At 46.4% G+C, this 16,548-nt stretch overlaps 1 protein-coding gene across 1 annotated transcript; it reads right to left on the bottom strand.

Moving 5' to 3' along the window:
- Positions 1 to 2,745: 2,745 nt before the first annotated feature.
- On the bottom strand, positions 2,746 to 16,036 carry LOC115141514 (B-cell lymphoma/leukemia 11B-like). Its single transcript, XM_029680445.2, has 3 exons — positions 15,776 to 16,036; positions 13,440 to 13,784; positions 2,746 to 6,320 (listed from the first exon to the last, which is right to left on the bottom strand). The coding sequence occupies exons 1-3, from the start codon at positions 15,825 to 15,827 to the stop codon at positions 4,582 to 4,584; spliced, it is 2,136 nt and encodes a 711-aa protein (XP_029536305.1). The 5' UTR covers positions 15,828 to 16,036; the 3' UTR covers positions 2,746 to 4,581.
- Between the last annotated feature and the right edge of the window lie 512 nt (positions 16,037 to 16,548).

Here is a 16,548-nt window from a genome sequence, read left to right as displayed (position 1 = left end):
ATGACAGCACTCCAAAGAGAATTTCAGCAAATATGTTCAGTGTCAATAGAGCAAAAAAAGACATGACACGTTTCAGGCGTGACGAATAGTGAAAATAAAGAAAACATTTAAACGCTCCAAGTTTTAAGCAAGGTTTGGACCACTGTGGGTCCTGGCAAAGAGTACGAACCGTAAACCATGAATTGGGAGATGGAGACATTGGCGTCTATGACATACGATCAGTGTATTAGGCTACAATTCACTGAAGGGAATCAGGCAGACACAGATGTTCAGTTAGGCTATTCACTGAAACTGTACTCGAGGACATGACTCATCTTTAGGAAAACACTACTAAACACACATCTTAATGCTGGTAATATTAGCCATTTTGGTGAACTTCAGGCTTCAGTGTAAAGGCAGTTGGGTCCATTGAAATCCTGTAGATCCTAGAGGTTTGCTGTTTGCACCACCTAAATGGCAGACATCAATAGACGTCCTGCCCTGTTTTTATCATAACCTTGTATCACAGCGTTCCCACCTTGTCATGATTATTCCCCATAGAAGCCCGGCAAGGCCACTCTCATACGGTCCTCCCGGCCATTCAATATCATTATATAACCCTTAAAGAATGGACACCATCTGAATGCATTGTTTCCCCCCTGCTCATTATGTGGAGGTGTTGAACGGCACAGACTGGATTTGACGGCTGGGACCGCGTCGCCTCTCACCCATCCTCTCACACTCTCACTGGGAGAGTTAGGTGATGGAGGGGAGGGCAGACGGTGGGGGAGTTTAATTCCAGGGTTTAGGTTTCACGTTGTGGTCTTTGTTGGAGGGAGGGAGGGAGGGAGGTGGAGGTTGTGGGAATGAAGGCTTAGCCTATTCATTCCCAAACGCATCTCTCCCCTTTCTCCTCACCCCTTTGGTGTGAACCCTCACCCCTGCCTTGCCTTCTAAACTGTACCCCCCCCCCCCCTTTCCGTTCTGGGAGGCAAAGAGGGAGTCATTGGGGAGGAGGATTGGATGGCAGACGTTAAATGTAATTAAGAGAAGTTAATTGGCTTTTTACATGAGAAAGCCTAACCTTAGTTCTAATATAAGGTAGAGGCATGTTTGTGGCTCCAGGCCTGCCCCATACAATACCACAGTGTATCACAGACCTGCATGTCTGTCTGGGCTATTCGTGGCAACTTTCATAATTGGATGTCTTATCAATACGACAGTGTGTCCCTGTTTACCCCTTGAGATTATACTAATAACAAGAGTCAAAGACAATATCAAGAATGAATCCCATGACTGCATGGCCATAAGAAGGTAACCGTGACGGTGCTGCTAGCTCTATAAACACTTCAGTTGGTTCAGCTGTTAGTATTTTGTACACACACACAGGAAGCTCTTGCACAACCCTGATGGCTTTCTGGCCATTTTACTGCAGGTAAGACATTAAATGTTCCAAAAGTTTCCAACCAGAAGAGGCTGGTGGGAAGAGTTATAGGAGGACGGTCTCATTGTAATGGCTGGAGTAAATGGAACGTCAAACACATCAAACATGAGTCAAACACGAGGTGTCCATGGTTTGATGTGTTCGACTCCGTTCCATAAATTCCATTCCAGCCATTACAATGAGCCCGTCCTCCTATAACCCCTCTCCCTGTCCTGGCCCAACAAAAGCCTTCTCTGTCGAGCTGAGACACGGCTATTAGATCTCAAAGTCCATGCCACCGCCGCCCCAGGGCTGGGCTCTGGTCAGACACACACACACACGGTCAGCTGATGATTTCCCCCGCACCCTGCCCTGCTCTATTGGCCGACGGCCTGTGTCTGATAAAGTCCAGAGAGGTGATTGGCTGACCCAGTGTGAACGGAGCAGGGTCGGGGTTGCTACGGTACAGAGGTGCGGACTGGAGGTGGCTGGCAGGAATACAAAGACCAGTTGGGGGTGGGAAGGTAAGCATTTGCCGTGGTGCCTACTGCACTGCTGTGTATCACCTTACCTTACGTAATTTGGTGCATACGGACACCAAATGGTGCAGGAGTGCCCATGTAGCGTACCTGCCCTGGGTCCAAGGGGAGAAGTGCAGGAGGTTTCCTGTCCCACACCTGTGTGGTACCTGCCCTCTCACCCTCTTTGGGGAGAAGAGCAGACCAACTCCTCTGGGTCTGGTCCAGTGAACGGCTTTGGTTCTCTTCATTCCCCCTACACAATAGAAATCGGTAGTGGGGGGCGTGTGCGCATCTGGTGCCCACCCCTCCCACCGGCGATGCTGAAAGCTCATTAAAAATGGCTTGCTGTTAATGAGCTATAGGGATCATAGAGCTGCCTTCTCATTAGAGGGGGCAGGGCTATGGCCATAGGATGCTGGCGCAGGGATTTTTGTGCCCCCAAAATGCAGTCCGCAATTACGTGAGCGCAACCCCCTGGCACCCAGTACCCCCTACCCCTAGAAACCTTACAGCTTGCCCCTGTCCCATCCCAATTCCCCTGGATATGTAGCCTTCTACGTAAAGTTCAACTGGCCTACAGATTGAGTCACGTCACTTCCTTTTAGAAACTCCCTCCGGTAGGCGTTTGATCTGTGCGGGTCGTTTCTCTGTGGACTGACTCCAGTCATCCCAAGTTATGAATGTTTAATGTCAGAGCACTGGATCAAGGATCCTCTATGCTTGTTTACATCCGTCTGACGTTTGTTGCCTTTGACCTTCAGGAGCGGGTTAGCCATTCCGACACGGAGACCAAAACACACACACACACACACACACACACGATCGCTTTGCCTCAAATCTTTAATGAAACTTCTCATAACCAGGTCAATGACAAAATGGTATGAAGTTTACAAAAAGACAGTGGCATAGTTAGCCTCATTGCAGTCAGCACAGACAGAGAAAACCAGGAATGCTGGGAAAATGAGTTTGAGGCATACAGCATACAGTCAATTGATGATAACAAAACGGCAACGACATCTACATGTAGGAGTGCCATTTTACGTACATAACATTGGTCCCTGAACAAGTATACTCCACTCATGTCCATCAATCATTCACATTTGACCCTATCACTACATTTCATACACAAAAGCATAGAATTGGTTTTTCAAAGTGTCCAAAAAGAAGGGTTCCCTGCCATCAGTGTATATAGACATCAATAATGATCACGTAAATCACAGTAGTCAGAAATTAGTTGGTGACACGTCACTCAAAGCATGTTCTCAGCCACAATGGCAAATGTAGCTAAATGTTAGCTGCATAATTGTTGTTGGCATAGGCTCACTTTCCATGCGCATAAAACAGCTTGCTTATGACTTGTTACGTCATGTTTCAGATGTAGTTAGTTAGGCATTTGACCGAAGGTTCAAGTCAAGTGTTACCAAAAAATTCCCCTGTACACACACACACACACACAGTAAACATAGACACATACACAAGTGCTCATTCGGTGTTACCCACAAAACTCTCCCACCTATCAACAAGCCATTCACTGTAGCTCTCCACCCTGTAGTTTAGCAGTAGATAGACTTTTCATTTGCCCACCACTAACATGCAGTGTTCATAAATAAGGACAAATTTTAAAGCACACAGGCAAAAGAAAACAGAAAACATTTCAAATGGCAGCAAAACATGCATGCTTAAGCTTCAAGCAATTCAGCATTGAAAAAAGTAAACAAAGGAAAGAGAAAGATCCCCCCCCCCCAATTATCAAGCACAAAAAGAAAGAAATTCACAAGTTTCATATGAAGTTAAATTGCAGTTTTTTTTATGCATAGGAGTTCAGGAAATCAGCAGATGAGACGTATACACATATATAAAAATAACATCCATACACAGAGAAGAACAACACAATGCTGCTGGGCCTCGTGAGCCTCAAACTTTACATTAAGTGGCAAGTGTTGTGACATAGAAGCACATTTAGAAGGACAGAGAAACGACAGGCAATCTATGTTTGGCTTCGTTTCCCCTTTGACCCCGTCTCCGTCCAAACAACTAGTCTTTCATTCATCCACAGAGTGAAACGACCACCATCCCAGTTGTCACCAAATCAACGGAACAGGATATGAAAGCCTCACTATTGTCGCAATCTCTTGCCACTAGATATAAAAAAATATAAAAACAATGAAACCCTTTTTTACATTTGACAGTTCAGATTGGTAATCATCATTATGTTGAGTGAGTGAACCAATCAATTGACCACGGGTGTCCAATTCCTATATTCTGCTGGAGCATAGTGATCAACTTCCTGTGTTCTGGTGGACTGTGGTGGTATGAATTCCTGTTCTTAAGTCCTGTTTGCCCTCCACCTTTCCATTGCATGTCTGGGTTTTGTGCTGTGGTCTAAGTAGGTGGATTTGCATATGCTAATTGTCAGCTCTGGCGAGACGTGATGTACCTCAGCATTGCACAGATAGGGAATTCAGAGGAGAGCAGGGTTGGTACCTAGATTCCAGTTGGAATTAATCCCCAGTTGAGTGCTAGGAAAGGTTCATTACATTTATATGGATATTTATGTTGGTCAAAGCGGTTGGAATGATTGAGAGTCCAAGCCAGTGCTTCTGAATGTCTTAGTCAGTGTACAAAAGTGTGAAATGACGGCTATGCTGGACCCGTAGTTTACACCAAGCCCACATGCACACTGCCTTCAGTAGGAAGCTCACCCACATTATCCTCCACTACGGCTGGGCTGACAGTACCATCCACCTCCCCTTTCTGGTTCTCCTCAGCCTCCACTACCACCTCGATGGCAGCCATGTTGCTTTCTGTCTGGTCCGTGCTGGCTTCATCCTCCATCTTGATGACCAACCCGTCCTCCATTTTGACAAGGGCCCAGTTGGCATCAGCTGCACTGGCCTGGGTGTAGGTCCCGACTCTGGCATGGCTCAGCCCATGCACCTTCTTCAGGTGTTTCTCCAGGGTGGCGTACACAGTGAAGGGCACCCCGCACAGCTGGCACAGGAACGGGGCGCGGGCCCCGTGGGCACCGTGGGTCTTCATGTGGCGTGTGAGCTTGGAGCTCTGGGCGCATGCGTAGCTGCACAGGCCACACTGGTAGGGTCGTTCTCCCGTGTGGCTGCGCCGGTGCACCGTCAGGTTGCTGCTGTTCCGGAACTGTTTCCCACAGTACTCACAGGCCTCCTCCTTCTTCTTCTTCCCTGACCCCCCATCGTTGTTACCACTGTTACTGCTGATGACGCTGTTTCCTCCTCCTCCTCTCCGTTCACTCTCCCTCTGCCACTCCTGGACCACCTCGATGTTCCCACCTGCAAGCCACTCCTTCTCTCCATCCCTCTCGCTCACCCACTCCCCCCCTACCTGAGCCCTCTCCTCCCTCTCCGGACGTTTGGGGGTGCAATTTCCGCTGGCGATGCCACTCTCCCCGCTGCCACCCGTCTCTCCACTTTCAAGTGACCCCCCTGAAGGGCTGGCGTAGGGGGACGCATGCTGGGGCTCCTCTTGACCCTCCACCACCTCTCCCTGGGGTTGGAACAGCCTGAACAGGCTCATGTCTGGACCTCCAGGCTGGGAAGCGAGCAGGATCAGTCCAGAGCCTGGGGAGTGAGGCTTGGACTGGGATAGGTCCAACTCAGAGGTCTCCCTCTCCCCTGGTCCTCCACTCAACACCCTCTCTCCTGTCCCCTGCATTACAAATCTCCCTCTCATCCCCTGCCGACCCCCCTCATCCTCCCCTACCAGCCCCACCTCCACCCCCTCGTAGCCCCCTCCACCAGTCTCTCCGCGGTGACTCCTCATGTGGCGAGCCAGCTGACCACTCTGGGCAAAGGCCTGGTCACACAAGCCACAGTGATAGGGCCGCTCACATGAGTGGGTCCTCCGGTGGGCTGACAGGCTGCGGAGGGATTGGAAACCCTGGCCACACAGCTCACAGGGAAACCCCACCTGGGCGGGTCCGCACTGGGGGAAGGAAGAGGCGGCCAGGGGGGACGGCGATGGAGAGGTGACCAGATCTCCAGCAGTGGTGACGATGGTGGTGTTGCTACTGCCCTCAACCAGCTCTCTCAGACAGAAGTTGAGGGCCTGTCGTTCTCTGGAGGAAGGGATGGAGCTGGCCCGAGAAGCTGGCCTGCGGTTCTGACGAGGACTGAAGATGCGGGGCAGACGCAGAATGGAAGGGTGGAAGGCAGTGGCCAGGGTGTGGCTCAGTTGACAGGGATCCAGAGTAGCTGCAGGTTTGGAGTGCTGGTGACGCCCTCTTCCCATCTTCTCCTCGTCATCCTTCTCCCCGTGCTCCTGGTAGATACTAAAAGAGTGTGTGTGCTGGGCGTGTTGGAGCAGGGCCCAGGCAGAGGGCAACACACACTCACACAGTTGGCAGGTAAAGCAGGACGGCTCTTCTGCCACAGGAAAAAAAAAACAGTTAGTAAGCAAGCCAAGACGACATTAGCAGAAACATTTCCTTGATCTGAAAAATGTAAGGGATCTCAATAGTTTAAAAAAATTTAAAACAGCACATATCAGACAGTAGGAACTATTGTGGATAGCTAGGCGGTGACAGCAGAATACTGGGATAAATAAAAGGAACACGGCACAGAAAAAAGGCACTCTGGTTAGGGCAGTACATAGGTGCAGAGAAACTAAGCCTGTTAAGTCGGTGAAGAGTGAGTGACCACAGCAAGAGGGACGGTGCTTAACATCCTCTGGTTCAGGTCGACAGGACAAGGTAGTCGGAGTTTCAAATAGAAAAACAATGCATTGTTCCTGCCTCTCGTCCTTTTTGAGACAGAAGCCAAGGAGAGAGGGACTCAGAGATAGCGAAGGCTGTTGATGGGACCAGAAGCAGGTGAGAGATGAACGACAGAGGCCAGCAGAAAGGGGAGATGGATAGTCAAGTACATCTGGAGAAATGTTTTAAATGTGGTTAGCATTGTCTCTTAACCGAGAGCCACTCTCCAATTAAGCTGCAAATTGCTAATTAGCGGAACCGAGAAAACGAAGGCTTTATGTAAATCAGGGACTGACTCAGCCTGCTTGACAAATGAGGCCTTTCTGCATAAATCTAAATTGGAAAGAAGATCCTCAAATTGAGGGGGAAAACAGTTCTATTTTTTGTAAAGGTTCAAAGCCGACTCTGGTATAAGCCTCTTTCATGTTTCCTGAAGTCAAAATCCTTCTGTATTTTACTGGAGGGGGAGGAGAGAAAAGATGAAAAAGAAAGCAACTGTTTCTCCCTCTCCCTCCCTCTCTCTTGCGCTCTGCCTGGAGAGGATAGGAGATGTGGTGGACACATCCTTTAACTTAGCCTGAAGAGATGAGTAGAGCAGGAGAGAAGTTGGTGTATTTATGAAAAGTGGGGTGAATGAGAGCGCAACAACAACAAAAAAAGAGATGAGGAAAGCGAGAGAAAGATCAAAAAGGAGGATGTCGCAGCGCGGGGTCGAGAAACGCCACAAACAAATGTGTCACCCCTTGGATTGTACTTCAGACCCATCCTCCTACCCCTCACCCCTCTGCCCCCCTAACCCTCCAAATCTCTCCCCGAGGGGGGGCTTTTGTCTTGAGCTCCTGGAGTGAAACACAATACCCAGCCGGTTTCTCATTCGCTCTTTCTTTCCCTCTCCATCTTTTTTTTTTGTAAGGATTCCCATTTGGCCCGGGGTAGCACTTGAATATTAAGCAGAAGCAATAACTGCTAATTAAAAATGCAGATTGGCTCGGAGCACTAACGAGCAGTAGGCAGAATCTCCTCTCCCGGGGGAGAAAGAGGGAGGAGAAAAGAGTGTGGGGGGAGATTGAAATAGGGCAAGCGAGAGTCTGTTGAAATGGGGGGGGGGGGGGGGGGGGTAATGTTATAGATGAGAAAAAACAAACAAGTCAAATAAATAAAAATAAATGGAGACAGACGCACACGTTATTATATTCCATCACGTTCTTCCATTCTCCATCACATACACATTCTAGAGTGAAAGGGACACCTATCCGCTGTGGGGATAATTGCTCTTTCAGTTTGAGTCATCTTCCTCAAGCAGACATATTCACATGCCAAGAGAAGCCAGGCTTCCCCAAAACATCTACCCAGAAAAATATGCAATAATTTATCTTTGGTCTGTTTCATATTTTCCTTCAAAATCGCAAGAGGCTGAATGTACAGTATCGCACCGGAGAAAGCAGCAACCTTCTGTCTCTGTATGTGTAGCTCATCTATCTGATGCTCTCTGGTCAAAAAGAGTATGACATTGTTTCCGCCAGTAGTATTGAATGCAAGAGAAGTCAGCGAGCATTTAGCCTCCCTTTATAAAAAAAAGTATAAAATAATAGCCAATCAGTGTTGAGCTAAACTGAGTGAGCTAAACTGTGAATGGTCCTGGTGCATCCCCCCCAAAAAAACTAAAAAACAGGAAGCCAGTTTGGATTGGGCTTCACGCCAATCACATCGAAAGAAAAACACAGACAGAAAAAATATATATTGTTGTGTCGTTTTCCTCAGTTGGCTAGCTAACTAGCTAAAATTGTCCCTTTCCTAAATTAGCCATGAATGGAGATAGGGATTTGGACTTGTGGTTTTACTTAATTCTCCGTACTAGCTAATGATTTATAACGGCGATTCTGATCCAACCATAAATTCATACATTGTTCCCCTAGCCTGAGAGGATGGAAGTTCAATATGTAGCTAGATGTAGAAGGCTAGTGTTAACTAGTTGGCCTGAGACATTGATGCCCATGAAAAGGACGTTAGGCTAGTGAGCGAGCATTTTAGCCAAGTAGCCTAGGTCAACAACAAAAAATAAAGTGTGTACTGTATGACAGAGTCATAGACCGTTTCGTCATCATGAAAGAGAGGATGGAATTGGCATTTCTCGACATGTAGGGTGAGTCAACATGTTCTCTCTACTTTGAACGCACGCTTGCACACAGCAAGAGAGCGAGCCATGGACAGCCACATGATATTTAGCTTATGTTGATTGGACTAAATTGTTTTATGGTATATTTTATGGTATATTTTATTTGTCATAGCATAGGGGATTCCTCTTCCTCTCTTCTTCTCTTCGCTAACTCTCCGCGGTTTTAAATCAATAGTTGTTTACTAGTCTGAAAATGTTGTAAACATCCACTTGCTTGACCCTGCTGTAGGTCATGTAACCTCTTCTGTCACATGCAATATGCTTTGTGGACTCCACCGGACAGAGGTTGGTCTCCGGATTTCTGATGAAACAAAGGTGTGGTTGAATTTACTCTGCCACTGTCTTTCCTATGGTCTTGTTGCATATACCACAGTCGCAAAGGCATATGAACTAACAGGTTATAGAGCAAACAACGCAATTATCACAACACACAGGTTGTAATGTGAAAAAAATGTAATGGGCTTGGCATCACCAGGGATTTTAGATAGACGCACAACACGTAGCGCATACAGTACTGTATCAAATCATACCACATACAAAACATTTAACTTGAGTTACTTAACCCTTGTGTTGTCTTAAGGGTAAAAAAAAATAATAATAATGACCCGCCACTGTTCAACAGCAGAGACATTTTTTCAATTTGAAATGTTATGACTTTTCCTACAGTGACCCCAATATTAGAAAAAGTGAAACATCGCCTTTGTTCATATTTCCATGAAAGCTGTACACCACCAGGGTACAAAGATTGTCTTAGGGACATTTTTGACCCGGCGGTTATAAAATAATTTACGCACCACACAAACCACAGAGACACACACGAAATTGAGATTACATGTGCTACTGATTGAACTCAGCCAGCAGGTCCTGGAGAGGAAGATCCCCATGGTTGGCACAGGTAGAAAGAACAAGCCTGAGCTCCCCCCTGCACTCCTCGCAACAAAGTTTGCCTTCACCCCCACCACCCCACTAACCACAGTGGTTAGAGCGTTGGACTAGTAACCGAAAGGTTGCAAGACCGAATCCCCGAGCTGACAAGGTAAAAAAGTCTGTCGTTCTGCCCCCCTGTTCCGTCATTGAAAAGAATATGTTCTTAACTGACTTACCTAGTTAAATAAAAGGTCAAATAAAATACATGTAAAAAAAATATTTAAAAAAACACCACTCTAGTTTCCTACCTCCCAAAGAGGAACACGAATGTGGTCCTCCTGAGCACACTGCGCAAAACGGCTGAGATCAGTGATCGTGAGGACAGGAAGCCAGCCATCGTCCTGGACTACAACCACAACAAAGGAGGCGTGGACAACCTGGACAAGGTCACTGGAACGTACTGCTGCAGGAGGACGACTGCCCGCTGATCCCTGGTCATCTTCTATAACATCATTGATGTGTCCTCGTACAATGCCTTCGTGATATGGAACAAGATCAACCCTACCTGGATGCCTGATAAGTGTTCCTGGAGGAGCTGGGAAAGACCCTTGTAACCCCACACGTTCAAAGAAGGGAGCGCCTGCCCCGCACAGCAGCGCTTGTGAAAGCTGTTCAGGGGGCTGAATCTTGTTCTGATCCACCTGAGGCTGCAGCTGGGGCAGGCAAGAGGAGGAGATGACAATTCTGCCCCCCAAAGAAGGACTGTAAAACAAACTGTGTGCTGCACATGTGAGAAATACATCTGCAAAGTCCATGCACACACACTTGCATACTTTCCTACATGTGCTAATTAGAGTTGATTGATTTATGTTCTTCACGTTTCTGTTTTGTATCTATTATTTTATTAATATTTATTGTTGTTGTTTATACACCTTGTGGGTGGGGGCAATGGTTTAAAAAAATTGGGAAAATACTAATATTTTGTAGTTGAATTCCTCATTGTACAGTATAAGAATATCACTATGTTGCCAAAAAAGCTCAAGACATTGCTTCCCGTCAATAAAATGCATTCAAAACTACTTTCTGCACATTTTTGCTACTTTCTTAGGCTATACAATAGCCATCACTTGCAACAACAACAAAAAGAGTATGTTCACACTTATGCAGTACCATTAGCAATACTACTTTAGTAAAGAAAACAATTGAAAACAATTAAATAGTACCCGCAAAACACCAGTCTCAACGTCAACAGTGAAGAGGCGACCCCAGGATGCTGGCCTTCTAGGCACAGTTCCTCTGTCCAGTGTCTGTATTATTTTGCCCATCTTAATCTTTAATTTTTATTGGCCAGTCTGAGATATGGCTTTTTCTTTGCAACTCTGCCTAGAAGGTCAGCATCCCAGAGTCGCCTCTGCACTGTTGACATTGAGACTGGTGTTTTGCCGGCACTGTTGAATGAAGCTGCCAATTGAGGACTTGTGAGGCACCGGTTTCTCAAACTAGACACTTATCCTCTTGCTCAGTTGTGCACCGGGGCCTCCCGCTTGTTATATTCTGGTTAGGGCCAGTTTGCGCTGTTCTGTGAAGGGAGTAGTTCACAGCTTTGTACGATATCTTCAGTTTCTTGGCAATTTCTCACATGGAATAGCCGTCATTTCTCAGAACAAGAATAGACTGATGAGTTTCAGAAGAAAGTTCTTTGTTTCTGGCCATTTTGATCCTGTAATCAAACCCACAAATGCTGAAGCTCCAGATACTCAACTAGTCTAAAGAAGGCCAGTTTTATTGCTTCTTTAATCAGAACAGTTTCAGCTGTGCTAACATAATTGCAAAATGATTTTATAATGATCAATTAGCCTTTTAAAATTATAAACTTGGATAAGCTAATATAACGTGCCATTGGAACACAGGAGTGATGGTTTCTGATAAAGGGGCCTCTGTAAGCCTATGTAGATATTCCATGAAAACATCTGCCATTTCCAGCTACAATAGTCATTTACAACATTAACAATGTCTACACTGTATTTCTGATCAATTTGATGTTATTTTAATGGACAAAAAAAGTGATTTTTCTTTCAAAAACAAGGACATTTCTCTGTGACCCCAAACGTTTGAACGGTAGTGTACATATCAATAGTTCAACCTAGGTCTTTTCCACAAATACCTCCTAACAATTTAAACAACACATCTAAATTCTAAAAAATGGGCGATCGACATTAGATACACGTTTTCATGCACCAGTGACTCATTTCGTTATTAAAAAGTTGAATTAAAAATTATCTGGCTTTGCTTGGTTGGAGATACGGCTCTTGTGTAGTGCACGTGGGTAGCTCTGTTGTGTAAGCCGTTGGGCACGGAGAAGAGAACTTACACACAGACAGAAACATTTTTAAAAAGCAGCTAGAAAGCGATAGAGCGGTTGATAGAGACAGAAGAGAGAGAGAGAGAACATGTAAAACAGGCAGCGAGAGACCTAGAGGTAGAGACAGGTTGAGAGAGAGAAAACATAACAGGCAGGACTGGAAGAGACCGAAAGAGAAAAACGTGGACAGACGGAAACAGAGCATGCAGCAGTCCCCTGAGCGTTACACAAAGGAAGGAAGTGCACGTGGCTGTGTGTGAGAGAAAGAGTGTGTGTGAGAGAAAGAGTGCGTATGTCTAAGGGATCTCAGTTCCAAAAATATGCATATGAAACAAAACATTAAAAAATATATATGTTTTATTGTCACACAGTGGATAGGTCCATTGAAATGTGTTGTTTTACAGGATAAGCCATAGAAGGATGGCGTCAAGTGCTTTGCGCATGGCCCCATCAACTGATTTTTCATCGGCTTGAGTATTCGAACAAGCTACATTTCGGTTACTGGCTCAACGCTCGCACAGCTAGGCTACCTGCCGCCCTAAAGCTCATCTAATCAGAGTCATTCAGACCATATATACTGTAAATAGAATCTAGAGATTCTATTTCTATGGTTCAGACACACAATGAGAACTTGCTTGTTCACTTCTAAATACATGACCTATACATACTGTGAGTTTAGGCCCCCTCTTACTGCCTACATAGTCCTGCTTCAGATGCCTAGTAGAAAGCCTCTAAGGTAGGAGAGACAAGGAAGGTAACCATGGGTGCATCTCAATAGTCATGTCGCTGTTCTTCACTTGTCTCCATTCCTCCCATCTCTGTAAAGACGTTGGTGAGGAGACAAGGGGAGGAAGTATCACTCAACTATTTACTATCAAAATGCAGATTGGGATGCCCATCTGATGGACACCACACACTTGCACCGAGAAGCCATGCAAACATCAGAACGAACGATGGTGACATTATCCTTTTAAACATGTTGCAATGGTAGTACGACCACACCGCAGCCTGTTGTGACACCATCTCATTGTCCCCCTCAGCTTAGCACAGCCAGTCCTCCAGTGAGCGCAGGCCGTGTTATTGCGTGGCCAGAGAGCACGGTGCCTTGCCCTATGTGTTTACCTGGCCACTTCACCTGAGAGAGACAGAGTCAAGGAGATGGAGGGGAGCTCAGGTGCACCGGAGCCCTCAGGGGCCCCCTATGGCCTCAAAACACCACTGCCTATCCTTTCCACACAATTACCCAGTGCGTCGCTAACTCAGAGGCCTCCTCAGCACAGCAACGCCCAGCTAATGAGCTGGACTGGGGGGGGACGGTTGTTAGAGGGGGGAGAGAAAACAACAAAACAAAAAAAGTCACTAATTAGCGACCTGCCCGCACTCACCTGTTCTGTTAGCCTCTATCTTCACCTTCACACTATGCTCCTCCCCTCTGGACATGTCTGTCAAACTCCTCAGCTCCACGAACCCAGCCTCTACCTGAGTGACATCACCACGTCGCTGTGTCCGGTTGGCTGGGGAGGGAGGGGTGTGGGGGTTGGGGGCGTGATTCCGGGAGCGGCAGCCCCCTTGTTTGTGCTGGATGAAGGCCAGGATGTGGGCGAGAGGGAAGGCCTGGCTGCACTGCCCACAGGTCAGCAGGTCACGACCCTCCTCAATATCCCTGACCCGGGGAAGGGACCCCCTCTCCTCCAACGATGGAGTGGCAGCGTCCAAGGGCTCAGGGGCATCTGAGAGAAGATGAGAGGCAAGTGAGGGAGAGTCAGAGAAAGAAGAGGGGGAGAGTGAAAAACTAATTAGGGCAGGGGAGTGATACGGGGAAAGGAAGCGAAGACAGAGGGAGGAAGACGAAGAGAGTCAAGAAGAACATTTGAGAAAATAGAAACTACAAAGAACTTGAATATTCTGTCCATCATGTAAGATCCTACAGCAACAGGGAGACAGTGGGTGGTCAGACACCATGTAGATTGGGCAACTGCTGATATGGCCTTCAGAGAAAAACAACTCCACCCTGTTTTTTTTAAGCATTACTTTCGATGCTGCGCCACTCCCCCCACCCCACCCGCTCCACCAGGGCTACAGAGGCAGTCAGGCTATTCCGGTCAGCTGATACTGACCACTTCCCTCTAACTAACCCTTTGACAGCTCCTTTCACTGAGATGGCAGGCTGCATAGTGTCTTCACTGACACCGTTGCTTCCTGTCTCTATTGGTGCTGTGAGTAGAAATATATCTATTTTTAATTATACCATTCCCAAGGCCTGGGAGAAAGAAAAAAACACCTGTCAACACATTCTCAATCATCAACTACTCAAGTAAGAGAAACAACAAGGCAAGGAACTGACCAGTTTATCGGCGAGAAAGTGAGTGGCCATGACTTGAAGGCATTCAGAGTCACTCAGGGTTTGAAGGCCAAATTAATCATTTATCACTAAGAGAGTTGAGTCTAACACGAGATTACTCAAATTAAATGTGTGGTTTAGATTTAAGCACCTCTCAGGGATGTAGTCTGGTTCAGTCTCTCATTAGCGCCATAAATGTAGGCTACAAAATAAAAATGTCCATGACTCATATATGACCCAAGTAGACAGCCAAAGACAAGGACGGTTAAATACCGTTGGTCGGGTTTGAGCTGCTGGATTGGCCCTCACCACTCTTTTAACGACTTGTGAGAGTTGAGGCAGGGAGTGAGTCAATATGGTCGTGTACACACCTTAAAGCTTGGACCGGCTTCACTTGCCCGGACTAGGCCGAGTACAGGACAGGTACAGACAGTACAGTTGCGCTGAGTAGCTCACCGGTGGTTACTCAAAAATGTAACCTTTCCTGTTTCAGTGCTGCTCACGGTTTGTGCAGACAAGCTAGGCGCGGTTTGCACGCACACCATTGAAGAGTCAAGGCTTGTGGTCAAACTAGACACGCTCGACTGGTCTTCGTTGGGGTAACAGAGAAAGCGATGTTTTCTAACATTTTTCAGTGTTTTTGTCAAAGGCCTGCCCTCAGTGACCGGGGGAAGAAACACGATATCATCAACGAACCCGTGGTTTAATAAGCAGAGCCTGTTATTTTGATATACAACTATATCTTTATGATAACCTACATAGGCCTACGCACAAGTCAAGTGTATGGGGTTTCTAGGCTAGATCATTTTTTTGACGAAACGGCTATAAAAGTGGAAGAGGTCAGTGGAGTTGTTGTGAGGGCAGACTGTATCCTCTCCTCTCTCGCCTTGTCACACGGATACAGTGTCTAGAACACGCGGTCTGCCCCACAAGGAAGCGTTCAATGTTGGCAAAAAAATCGGAGATAATTCCAAACAGCCCCCCCCCCCCCACAGACAAGACAGAAAGAAAAACTAGAAGAAAATAAAAAGGATAGGCAAGTAAAGAACCTTGATTAAATTTTTTTTTTTAAAACATGACCTATGTTTAAAACCACCTTTTAATGTGTAGTTTATGAACACATTTAATTGATTTTAAACTTCATTTGTTGCACAGCTAGCCTATATATAAATCAGCTCTTTACAAAAATATATTTGGTAACTTTTATCAATGATTTAACTTCAATGTCAAGGTGCGCATAACCCTACAAAGCCCGACTGACCCCCCCGCACCACCCGAAAAAGCGACGTTTAACATGAATACATCGTATATGAAATACATAACATGCATATAGCCAACCCCTTATTAGTAAACTATGGCCATAGCCTCATCTCAGTTTACCTTGAATTGCACTCAGGTGTTGCGGTCGGCTGCCTTGTTTGCGTCTGGACATTCTGTTTGATTACACCAGGCAAGGTTTGTCTGGTGTATCCACACCCCTCGATCGGAATCTAACGTAATTGATCAAGTTGATAAGAATACTGTGTAGCTCAATGGCACGGACGGGTCGTGGCTCGCTGTGTACCAGCCAGTGTTCAAGTTCAGGCTACCAGCCCCGCAGCGGAGGAAAGAAGGGGCAACATGTTAGGCGCCGCCCGTCACTAACTACTCCGACCCCGACCCCGCCCTCTACACAATGTTACACTCACACATACCTTGTTTTACTCTCACTTGTGGGGACAAAAACAATTGATTCCCATTCCAAATCATATTTTCCCCTAACAGCCTTTTTTGTCTCTTGTGGGGACCAGCAAAATGTCTTCACTTATCCTAATGTTCCTTCTTTTACTTCTGGTCCCCACAAGGAGACTAAAAACCCCACCAAAATAATACATACACAGAATCCTCATGCGATAGTGTCATCACAGTCTAGACCGGTTTGGCTTCTATAACAATCAATATTAGTGGCCCATTTATTTCAGGAACTATCAAATGCAACGATATTAAAATGCACGTTGCAGAATACATGGGATGATGGGAGGCAGCAATAGGACTTACAGCTGCACAGCCACTTCCTCCTTGCACCCCTAGCTTACATGCAGCCTACTGGTTATAGCTGCCTGCTAAGGATGTGGGTGAGGAGGAAGTGGCTTTAACAAGGTCGCTGAAGACAG

Source organism: Oncorhynchus nerka, linkage group LG14, assembly GCF_034236695.1.
Source record: "Oncorhynchus nerka isolate Pitt River linkage group LG14, Oner_Uvic_2.0, whole genome shotgun sequence".
Taxonomy (NCBI): Eukaryota; Metazoa; Chordata; class Actinopteri; order Salmoniformes; family Salmonidae; genus Oncorhynchus; species Oncorhynchus nerka.
Note: the sequence above shows the minus strand (reverse complement) of the source record. Positions and strands in the feature narration are given on the sequence as shown.

Excerpts from the sequence above, each read along its gene's own strand:
- LOC115141514 (XM_029680445.2), bottom strand. The coding sequence starts at position 15,827 with ATGTCCAGACGCAAACAAGGCAGCCGACCGCAACACCTGAGTGCAATT. Across the intron at positions 13,785-15,775 it reads ACACCTGAGTGCAATTCAAG|ATGCCCCTGAGCCCTTGGAC; the intron begins GTAAACTGAGAT and ends ATCTTCTCTCAG. Across the intron at positions 6,321-13,439 it reads GATAGAGGCTAACAGAACAG|AAGAGCCGTCCTGCTTTACC; the intron begins GTGAGTGCGGGC and ends TTCCTGTGGCAG.